Genomic DNA, 10,795 nt, shown 5'->3' with positions numbered 1-10,795 from the left:
ATTATATTTTATGAAATTATTTTTATTATATCAATAAACGTAAAATAACAAATCTGGAACTGGTGATGGTAGGTTTAGTGTTAAAATATACATAATTTCGAAGATTTTTAGCGGTTTAAATAAACGCTTCGATGTTTTAAACATTTTTTTAGTATTGAAATAGCGATAGTATTGACAATTATATTTATAAGTAATATTGTTATTTTATAAAAAGAAAACAAAATGTTATTGTACATACTTTGTTTTTAGTTGCTTGTAAGTTAAGGATAACTTGCAGATAAAATAACTTTGTAAAAATTGTATACTTTTAGTAAAGGTAATATTATACGATATTAATATAACATAATTGAATGGAACTTTCTTTCGCAGTTCAACTCGACATATCATCGTCGAACTCATCTTCCGATGTTAAATCTGGATCGTCAGCTTGTGACAGACATTTATCGCAATGACAAACAAACAAGTATAAAGAGCGTAAAGCTTTTTGTCTAGAGTGTCTACTTCTTTCTTGATCGCATTCATCAAGATAACTTATACATATTTCTTCTTCGGGTTGAATGTTGCGAATTGCTTTTAAAACTAAAATATTGTTTGAAAATGGAAATTCTACGATCGCGTTTGGTATGCAGCTATGATTTATCGCTGACTGAAGAGTATATAGGCCAGAACCTTCGTTATTTAGAAAAACGCCTACAGCTAAAAACATAAAACCACAGGGAATATTAGGGAGATCAAGCACAACGTAATTTTTGAAAATTGTTACCTTCGTCCATTTCAGAGTAGATACGATCTATTAGTTTATCCACAAAAATTCTTTCCTCTCTCGGTAAATCTAACGCGGATACATTTTTCACCCATACGCTAAACGCGCTGGTACCGATCCCTTGGCCATTTGTACCTATTAAGGCTAATAAACTTCTAAAACCGTCTGGCGTAAACCACTGCAAATTAAAATTCATGCAATGTTTGTTGTAACGTAATAGATTTTAATTGTATTTATACTGTTATTGCGTACATTCGATGTAAATTTTGTATCTAGAGCTTTCTGCATGGTTTCTCTAAGTACATCGATTTGACCAATAAATTTCTCCTCTAATAGCTTGTGTGCAATTTCATGTACTTCGTTGACTGCGCAATGGCAAAACTGTGAAAATGCGGAAAGAACCTCCTCTTTATTATTTGATTGATTAACTATAGCTACCATTCTAGCTGGTAGCATTATTGTTCCTGATTCCGGTGGGTAATGCATTTGCTTCCACGTTTCATTTAATTGCACAAGCGGATGAGATTCGTCTTTTTCTCGCGTACGAGAACATAACGTACTGTGATACCTGTGATTGAGTTAATCGTTTCGATTACCTGTGGAAACTATTTACAAATCTGTATATAGTACCTTGAGTAAGCTTCGTTTTGGCATTCGACGCTACAATATTTTGTACCACAATCAGGACATTCTGTAATCAATTCTTTTTTCGTTTCACAACATTCCGGATGAGGCAGAATAATCGTTGAATTTTCAGTCAATCTATGTACATTTTCTTCAGCAGTTTCTAACGGTGTTAAGCAATTGTCGCAAGCTAAATATCCGTACTCTAAATTCCATGAGAATTGACAGCAGACTAAAGGCTTCTCCGTTAAAATTGTATCTCCGTCTTTAAACGCACGGCTGGCGAAAAGTCCTTTTCCCTGTAATGTAATTTTTTACATGAGATTCTAAATATATGAATAAACGACAGGTTGTTTTCAGCTAGACGTGACTTAAAACTCTAACGATATAATACATTAATATATTGTACCTTTTCCGCGTTAATAATTTTAACTTTAAAATTACTCGAACTCATCGTTATCCGATTATTTTAATAAAAAATAACAAGATACGCATTAATGTATTCTAACCATCAAATATGTATTTTTCGCCCATCATCATAATCGTACTACCATAGTCAAACTGAGTCAGGAAGGTTCGACAGAAGAAAAAAGGTAGTGCCCAGATCGGTACGGAAAAAATCATTCTAAAATTCTGTGGAAACAGATACGTTATTATTCACAGTTAAAAACGGTGTATATTTTAAATATTTCTTGAAACGGTTGATGTACTTGCATGTACAACGAAGTAACGTCGCAGAGTACTTGACTCAAGTACTCTGTGGTAACGTTATGTGGAAGTGCTCGCAGCACTTCCGTGAAGACAAGCTTCGGATCGCTTCGGATGTAAGTTACCTGTCGCGAATCGGTTCAGTCTCCTTTGATAAAGAACATTTCAAAAACTGTTGACTTTGTTTCATTGGACCGCAGGGAATAATGAACGGTGCGATGGCAATGGTAAGTCAGCTTCCTTCGTTGTTTTCGCGAGAAACATTGAAACTGTTAAAACTAATAAACTATGTATATATAGGGATCATGATGGCGGTTGTAAATTTCTTCTAACGTATTTAAACGATTCACAGTCGAACGATTTAATAGATCATGAAGACAGAACGACAATATTTTTTTTACCGTACTCGACGGCATACAAATAAATAATTAATACGAGACTTGTGCACATAATATTATACATATATAAGTCAATCGATAATGTTATTGGCTTTACCATACAGTTTGATACATTCTCTTGTAATGTATATGTATTTCGTGAATGAAGAGTTCAATGTTACTTGAAACTTTTACATTAGATTTTAGCATTATTTGAATATCGATTGAGAGTAACTTTTAGCTATTGATAGTTGATTGGTTAAGAACTATCGATTAACAATTGGCAAAATCTAAATAGAAAGGCTTAATAAAGCTACGATGTGTTTTTGATTATCAAATTTTGCTGACTACATTTAACATATGTTTTCACAGGCACCGACGTCCCAGAACAACGCAGAACCACCGAGCAAGAAACCTAGAGTCGAAGGTACATTGCTAATGCATCCCAATAACTGTATCCCCCTAATCGCTAACGAATCGTACGGTTAAGCATACAAGTGGAAAAAGATGGTGAACAGAGAAGCAACGACAAGCATAATATAATTTTAAGCAAAGGAAATGATGAAGAGAAACATATACTATTTACTTAGGACAATCAGATGCTAGCTTTCTATTAAACTGCTGGCAAACTCTAAGCGTTGAGAGGTCTATCGCAGTTTCAGAATATATTTTGGTAGGCTAGGGTAATAGGTGATCGTTGGCCCTCAATAAAACTAATGTATGGTTGTCCTTCTGTTCTGAGATGTTACAGCGGAGAGACAGTACAGAATCTGTGGCCTACGACTGAGCTGTGATCATGAGCGTGCGCCAAACAAAGAAAGAGAATGCTACATTCGTTGAACAGAACAAATCTGAGTTTTGCAAACTCCACTGACACAGCATCTATTGTCGAGTACCAAATACGATGCGTATTTTAGATAGGTCAGCATTTTAGGGTAGTCTTCTTCCATCCTAATTATAAGCCTTGATCTACATGGAAATTATTTTGTTTAAAAAATTTCTCCTTGTGAATTGATTTAAAAAAAAGAAATCATTCGATTTCGGAGGAGGCTTATAAATAGGATAGGCAATGGCGATGTGTATTTTTCAAGATATTCTCAAATGATATTCGTCATGTTTGCGTTTCCATTGTATAAGTACGAGGTAAGAAATATTTTTGTTAAAGAAGATCGGCCTGTTGCGATTGAACAGGAAATTATTGCAGAAGGGCGTACAACACGAGAAAAACTATACGTGGCTTTTCAACGATCGGTCGCGTTCGATTTCTTGTCAATTAGGATCGCCATTGCTGCATAGAAAGTGTTAGGGCTAATTGCGTGGTAGGTTGGAAAAGGCAAACTGTAAGAAAATGGCGCAGAAAATGCACTGAGAGTATTCTCCTTTGCTTTGTGCTTACAGATTTGTGCGTCGCCTCAATCTCGGATAGTTTGCGCACAACCATCATTGCTCAGCCCAGAACACGGTTAGCCGTTAATCAAACGATCGAACAAAGTTAACAATATATCAATTCGTGAAACTGCAAAAGTCGTAAAAGAGAAAAACCAAGCGTTTCAACGTGTTCTGATTTCTGTTTCAGAGACTAGCAGACCAAATTGGTTATGATCGTATGAAACCTAAACTAGTTATCGGTAGTCTGATTTCGTTGAGGCTAATAATAATGTAAACAGTAACGAAGTTTAAACGAAAAATGCTAACGCATTCAATTTGCAGAGATATATATGATCTCTTTTTAATTTTTCATTGAAGTTGTTTTAAACGAAATTCGAAGTCGTTATTATTCTTGTACCAAAGCATACAAAGTGCTTTTTACGATAAATGGTGTGCAGAAAAGAAGGAAATTCCCCTATTTTCCTCGATGCGTATACACGTACCATGTATAATGCACATTATACATAGTACCTAGTATTAATTATTCAAATGTAATATTATTCCTGACTATTTTAATTTCTTTGAACTTACAGTTCGGAGGACGGTTCTACCGTGGGAACTGCTGCACGACGTCGTTACTTTATTCATCTCATTTTAAGTTTCGAAATTGCTGCGGCCCTTCATAGAAAATTACGTTTCATATGATTTTTACTTTACATTTGCACAGCCACACGATCTTTTAAATAACAAACTAGCAACGCGAATACTTGATATCCTGTTCAATTTTAAAGAAAAGTTCTATTCCCAAACCAAAATTATATTCCCTACAAATTTGTCATTTCGGTATCTCTTATCTATTGTTATGAAAAGATAAATACATGGTGGAGAGATACGAAATGATACTAATTTTAATATTACAATTGTATCTAATACTAACTTTCTTCGTAGGAAATGCAACAGAGTTCTTGCCAGGCCCTATATATGATCTTAATCAAATCGGACAAGTTGTTGCTGGTGAGTAGAATTGCAATATTGTACAACGTTCTTGACAAAATTCGAAATGATGTATACCGTAATTGTGACAATCGAATTATATTCACTCCAATTTAAGTAATATTGAGAGTTGATAATGATCTCGTGGACATGTAGCTGATAAGATCTGACACGGCACCGATCGATTAATCTCCTCTAATTAACACGAGTTACGCTGTTAAACATTTTATTGATTTTATTGCAGGACCTGGAGCTAAGTATCTTACGTTACCTGGCATTCTAGGTGCAGGTCTCCCAAAAATTACATCTGAACAGCAGGATACAGTAAATAGAGCAAAGAAATATGCCATGGAACAAAGCATCAAAATGGTTTTAATGAAACAGACACTGGCGCATCAACAACAGGTAATTTTCAAAGATGAAGCTAACAAACTTTACTCGCCTAACATACATTTTACATTCCATTGTACATTCATCGATTTCTGTCTTGACAATTTTCTGTTCTACGATGTGTAACGCGATACAGTTATTAACCGTGTATTACACATCAATACATCAATGTATACATTTCATATTTACCGTTTCAGTGGGCAAAAAGCATGGAAAAAATGTTTACCGAAGTTTTAGTAGCTCGGTAATCGAATCTTAATTCTTAAGAATGCACAATGGACTCAATGTATATTTTTTCATGAAATTATACATTACAGTTTTGGGGTTCTTTTTTATCTCAAAAAGTATCATTTATGAAAAATGTATTCTATATGTTGGTTCCTCTATTTAGCTCTTTGCCAATACATAATACCAAAAAGAGAAAAAGATCGTTTCAAATACGCAAACACGGTAGTTCCAATTAACGTTTGTCCTTGCAATTTAGCTCGCCCCGCCGAGTAATTTTAAGCAATTGCATAAACATTTTAACCTGTGTTCGTTATGACGAGCGAGTAAAGTCACAAAAAATATAACAGAAATTTAAAAAAAAAAGACGAACACTGGAACCTAACTCTGATCGGTTGATTTTTTCTCCCCGCAGAAGAATAAGTTGGTCCTGCGGCAGCAAGTTTTATTGCTAATGTGCAGGTTAGTGTCAACCAAATCAAGACAGAAACAATATGAAACCGCCTTACGATCAAACACTCCTAAACGTTTCCCTGAGTTACTACTGTAAGAGAAGGTTAGATATCTTGAGATAATAGTCGGCGGGAGCAGAGCTGTACCAGCGCGATGGAGGACAAGTTTTTGTGCATGAATCTCTGGACGATTTGAGAAAAATAATCGAAATATGTACTTCTGAGCTCAACTTTTCTTTCTTCCCTTGTTGCTTAGTATACTGTACTTGCACTTGTAACCACAGTTTACAAGACCAGCTGATTTGTCTTGTATTCACGTTATTATATTTGATCATGATAGTTTGATTCGGTAAAGGGTAGAGATTTCCCTTCGGGAGTTGTCAATATTAATTCGTTATGTCAAACGAAGAAAAGTTTTGGGTTGAGCAAAGAAGGTGGAATGGTATAAGAGCTTGGGGGATTTTTGAGATGAACGAGACTGGTGTATGTAAGGGGGAGGGATATCAATAGAAGGCCTATGGTCCTTTGTGTTACAGCAAATGGCTAGTCAACGGAATCAGGTGCAGAGACAGCAGGCTCTCGCCCTCATGTGCAGGTTTGTTTGTTCTTTGTCTTAGCCCTCCAAATTTCGTCCTCGAGACTCGACATTTTGAATCGAAGATTTTTTTTAACTCTCGATTATCCATTGTGTAATTTCAATTGGGTTATCTTAGATTACAATCAATTGGAATATCGTGATCGCGTTTTCTTCATAACTTTTTTTTCTATACGCTACAATCGCGCGCCGAGCTGGAAAAATATATTCTTGTATGCAACGGAGTCTTTCATTCACACGAATAAATGTTCCGTTCGATCAGTGATTAGTAATAGGAGAGACTAGAAGATATATTTTGATAATCGTTAGAGATAAAACAACGAAAGAATTCAGTCTAATAATTGCGGGTAATCGTCGGCTGAAATCGAATTCCTGTACAACAGGGTATATGTGGGCAGCATCAGTTTCGAATTGAAAGAGGACACGATTAGGCAAGCTTTCTTGCCTTTTGGTCCTATAAAATCAATCAACATGTCTTGGGATCCTGTTACCCAGAAGCACAAAGGATTTGCATTCGTCGAATACGAGATACCTGAAGCAGCACAACTTGCTTTGGAACAGATGAATGGTGTCATGATTGGTGGACGTAACATCAAGGTAGCGGGACGTACCTATATAACGAATTTCCTGTCCCCCAGCAATCCTATCATCCCGCCGGAGGTCGGCAAATTTTTATTTAGTTTTATCCAATATTATATCGCTTTTGATTGAACTGCATCATATTATACAATAGCATGCACTTCGATCAAAATCCTTCTTGAATTTCTTCTTAAACACCATAACGATCGTATCAACGTAAATCTTCCAATTTCTACGATGCACTTTTACTTGATTTTTACGGTGCTTTTGCATAAGTGTCGAATATCTATGAAACGCATTTGTTCGTACAAAGTATAATAGTTTTTGTCTAAAACGTACACATAATTTCTTCATAGTTCCTTTCCTTCCTGCCTTCCATTCCATTCCGTTTCTCTGTCACTTAAATATTAAAATTGGAATTATATTATTGTGACGTCAAAAGTACCTTTTATAAATTGCTGTACTTTTTTTTAGGTTGTTGGACGACCGTCAAACATGCCACAAGCTCAATCGGTCATAGACGAGATTACCGAGGAGAGTAAACATTATAATCGCATTTATATCGCGTCTATACATCAAGACTTAACGGAGGACGATATTAAATCGGTATTCGAAGCTTTTGGTCCTATTACCTATTGCAAATTAGCGCAAGGTAGTTCACCTCATCGTCACAAAGGATACGGTTTCATCGAGTACGAAACGATGCAAGCTGCATTAGAGGCTATAGCATCGATGAATCTGTTCGATCTCGGTGGACAGTATTTGCGAGTAGGCAGAGCTATCACGCCACCGAATGCTCTTATGGGACCACCGAGTGGAACCAGTATGATGCCTACTGCAGCGGCAGTGGCAGCAGCCGCTGCAACTGCCAAGATTCAAGCAATGGATGCAGTGGCCAGTAACGCGGTAGCTCTAGGACTAACTAAACTCGGAGCAGCTGCTCCCCCGATTCTGAATCAAGGTATAGGAATATTACCAAGGAAAACACACAATGTTTTCTCGATAAATGTCCCAAATGTCTCGCCTATGATTGTCCCAAAACTATCCCCCCCCCACTACCACGGGGTATACCCTTTTTCTTTAGAAAAATAATGTAAAACAAAGAGGTTTTGTTATTGGATTAGTCATGTTTACACTTCTCGGCTTTTCTACGTTCGGTAGAAGTGAAAGAAAAGTATTCCTGGCCGATAATTGTCCCGCGGATTCGTGTTTTGGACAATTATCAAGAAAACACTGTATCACGCTACCTACCCTCCGATTTCGATGGTTTTTGGACATGTTATAAACCTCTTCGCGTGTCTAAATATAAGATAAATGGTCACCAATACCAACACGTGCTCTGCCACAGACGCACAAGTATAGACAGAATTCTAATGTGCAAAGGAGAAAGTTGTTCGAAATATCGATTTCTACAGCATGTCCAAAAATTATCGAAATCGGAGGGTAGGTAACTGTCCTGCAGGTTCACCAATGTTACAATTGCCGAATACCTGCATCATTTACGATTATTGATATTTCAATGTGTATGCAGCTTTGCCCGGTATAGTGAGACCCACTCTTGCTCCTGCCACGATGATGGCGCCACCAACTATAGCAACTGTAGCTCCAGTCATTCCTCCGCCCGGTATAGCTATACCACAGGCTCTAACTAGACCACCAGCAATTATTCAACCGATACCTGGCCAAGCGGTTGTCATACCGCCACCAGCGGTCGTAGCTCCAACAATAGTGGGTACTCCAGTTGTAAGTATTTAATCATTCGACTTGCAGTCGCCTAATATTCCTGTTCGAAAACAATAGAAACTATTTCGATTGTTAGATACCAGTCACGACTACCACGAATTCCGACATAATGAGGCGAGCGCAAGAACAAGCGGCTCATCAAAAACAACAAGAGGAACTACAGAAGAAGTTGTTGGAGGAAACGGAACCTCAGACGCTGCAACAACAGGAAAATATGTCGATCAAAGGACAAAGCGCGCGTCATCTCGTCATGCAGAAGCTTATGCGCAAAGTGGAATCCCGAGTTGTGATCTTGAGAAACATGGTGGCGCCGGAAGATGTCGATGAAAGTTTACAAGAAGAAATCCAGGACGAGTGTTCGAAATTCGGTGTTGTGGAAAGAGTTATCATTTATAACGAGCGACAATCTGAGGACGACGAGGACGCGGAAGTTATCGTGAAGATTTTCGTGGAATTCTCTCAAATGAGTGGTAAGCTATTATATATTTTTCTTTTTGAAATAATCTTATCTTTGAATTGTATCGGTATAATCGATGAACATTTCAGAAGCGGAACGTGCAAGGGATTCTTTGAACGGTCGCTATTTCGGTGGACGATTAGTAAAAGGAGAGCTGTATGATCAAGCTCTATTCGACAATAGCGACTTTTCAGGTTGATCGGAAAAGCTTACCTTTTCCGTGCATTGGGCTGTTTTAATTTCTTTCGATTGAAAGAATTTATATCTGCTGTTGACTGATGTTTCGTACTCCGATACACACGCGAAGTATCTTTTTACAAACTGCAGAAATCGGTATCTAATTTCTTAATTGAGGAAAAGAAAAGCATCGACTTAGATATCAATTTTTCTATCGCAGAAAATTGAGCTTGAAATTGATACGATATTCGAAATTCAGTTTTGATATTTTCTACTCCATAGTAACGAATACATTTGGATGTTATCATTTCATTACATCGAAGACAATTTTGAGAAAGAATATTAAACATGTGCTTGACTGAAGAGAAGGATATTCCATATACACGTATAGTTTCAGTACTGGTTTTTCATTGCATCGATTAATTGAAGAGAACGGTCGATGATATACAAAAGAAAATACAATAAATGTATATGTATAGAAACGTAGGATATAATAAATTGTTTTACATATAGACTATACTTCACACAAACAATAAACACATAAATTATACATCGTAACAATACAAGTATATGTTATAATAAAATTTGTACATATTTACTAGATATTTTATTGATTTTCATTATTCGATGAGTTCGTTACATCCGTGATAAAATCGTTCCTTATATTTCATTCACTACCTATTGCTTTACAGTCTTTGTATTTTTACTTATTTTTATATTCGTCGTATACGGGGAACGGTTTTTTTTCTTTCTTATCAATGTATATTTCCGATTTTTCTGAATTGGCACTTCCATATTTAGCTGCTATTTCTGCAGCTTTTTCTTTTTTACTCATTGTAATCTGATAATTTCTTTCTAGTTCTTCCGGTGTCGGTGGCTCTGTTCTACGATATCTCAACCAAGATTCCCATTCCGCAGGCATTTCTGGTTCGAAATTATCTTTATCCACAGCCTCGAAGTAACGCGTCGGCTTTTTCCGCGACGATTTACTAGCAATTGCTGTTTCATAGTATTTGGTACCATAACGGTCTTCTCCTATCAATTTAGGACGATTGAAGTTGGGTTTCATAGAATTAATGAAACAATTCCAAATCAGTTTCATCACACCTCGTTCTTTTCTAGCCATTACGCTGTTTTATTAGAACAAGTCAAACTAAAAGAATTAAAAATATAAGTAATTAGAACCATCATCGAGAAAGAACCGAGTAGCCGATTTGCGCTTAACTTTTAGGTTAGCTAACTATCAAAGTAAAAGTTTCGAGTAGTTAATAATAACCTATGTAAATACGATACTTACAAGTTCGATTTTATTCATATTATTAAGAATGCATTGCTACTTATTAA

The 10,795-nt window shown here is 36.4% G+C and overlaps 2 protein-coding genes across 7 annotated transcripts; one reads left to right on the top strand and one right to left on the bottom strand.

Annotated features, from left to right (window-relative positions):
• Position 1: 1 nt before the first annotated feature.
• Smyd5 (SET and MYND domain containing, class 5) lies at positions 2-2,262 on the bottom strand. Its single transcript, XM_076439280.1, has 6 exons — positions 2,102-2,262; positions 1,797-2,020; positions 1,394-1,686; positions 1,016-1,331; positions 764-941; positions 2-696 (listed from the first exon to the last, which is right to left on the bottom strand). Exons 2-6 carry the CDS (start codon positions 1,839-1,841, stop codon positions 371-373), a joined length of 1,158 nt encoding a protein of 385 aa, XP_076295395.1. The 5' UTR covers positions 1,842-2,020; positions 2,102-2,262; the 3' UTR covers positions 2-370.
• Hfp (Poly(U)-binding-splicing factor hfp) lies at positions 1,989-10,056 on the top strand. 6 transcript variants are annotated; one of them, XM_076439256.1, is made up of 11 exons: positions 1,989-2,211; positions 2,296-2,322; positions 2,845-2,899; positions 4,789-4,854; positions 5,078-5,238; positions 5,864-5,910; positions 6,879-7,092; positions 7,549-8,035; positions 8,606-8,817; positions 8,894-9,287; positions 9,364-10,056. In XM_076439256.1, exons 1-11 carry the CDS (start codon positions 2,092-2,094, stop codon positions 9,471-9,473), a joined length of 1,893 nt encoding a protein of 630 aa, XP_076295371.1. In that variant the 5' UTR covers positions 1,989-2,091; the 3' UTR covers positions 9,474-10,056. The 6 variants fall into 6 exon arrangements, with proteins under 6 accessions (XP_076295371.1, XP_076295370.1, XP_076295374.1 ...); XM_076439255.1 differs by lacking the exon at positions 5,864-5,910 and adding an exon at positions 6,437-6,495 and having other exon boundaries at positions 1,992-2,211; XM_076439259.1 differs by lacking the exons at positions 1,989-2,211; positions 2,296-2,322; positions 2,845-2,899; positions 5,864-5,910 and adding exons at positions 2,969-3,393; positions 6,437-6,495.
• Positions 10,057-10,795: the final 739 nt, after the last annotated feature.

Source organism: Lasioglossum baleicum, chromosome 15, assembly GCF_051020765.1.
Source record: "Lasioglossum baleicum chromosome 15, iyLasBale1, whole genome shotgun sequence".
Classification (NCBI taxonomy): Eukaryota; Metazoa; Arthropoda; class Insecta; order Hymenoptera; family Halictidae; genus Lasioglossum; species Lasioglossum baleicum.
Note: the sequence above shows the minus strand (reverse complement) of the source record. Positions and strands in the feature narration are given on the sequence as shown.

Excerpts from the sequence above, each read along its gene's own strand:
- Hfp (XM_076439255.1), top strand. The coding sequence starts at position 2,092 with ATGTACTTGCATGTACAACGAAGTAACGTCGCAGAGTACTTGACTCAA. Across the intron at positions 2,900-4,788 it reads CAAGAAACCTAGAGTCGAAG|GAAATGCAACAGAGTTCTTG; the intron begins GTACATTGCTAA and ends CTTTCTTCGTAG. Across the intron at positions 4,855-5,077 it reads AATCGGACAAGTTGTTGCTG|GACCTGGAGCTAAGTATCTT; the intron begins GTGAGTAGAATT and ends ATTTTATTGCAG.
- Smyd5 (XM_076439280.1), bottom strand. The coding sequence starts at position 1,841 with ATGAGTTCGAGTAATTTTAAAGTTAAAATTATTAACGCGGAAAAG. Across the intron at positions 1,687-1,796 it reads AAATTATTAACGCGGAAAAG|GGAAAAGGACTTTTCGCCAG; the intron begins GTACAATATATT and ends ATTACATTACAG. Across the intron at positions 697-763 it reads CTACTCTGAAATGGACGAAG|CTGTAGGCGTTTTTCTAAAT; the intron begins GTAACAATTTTC and ends TTATGTTTTTAG.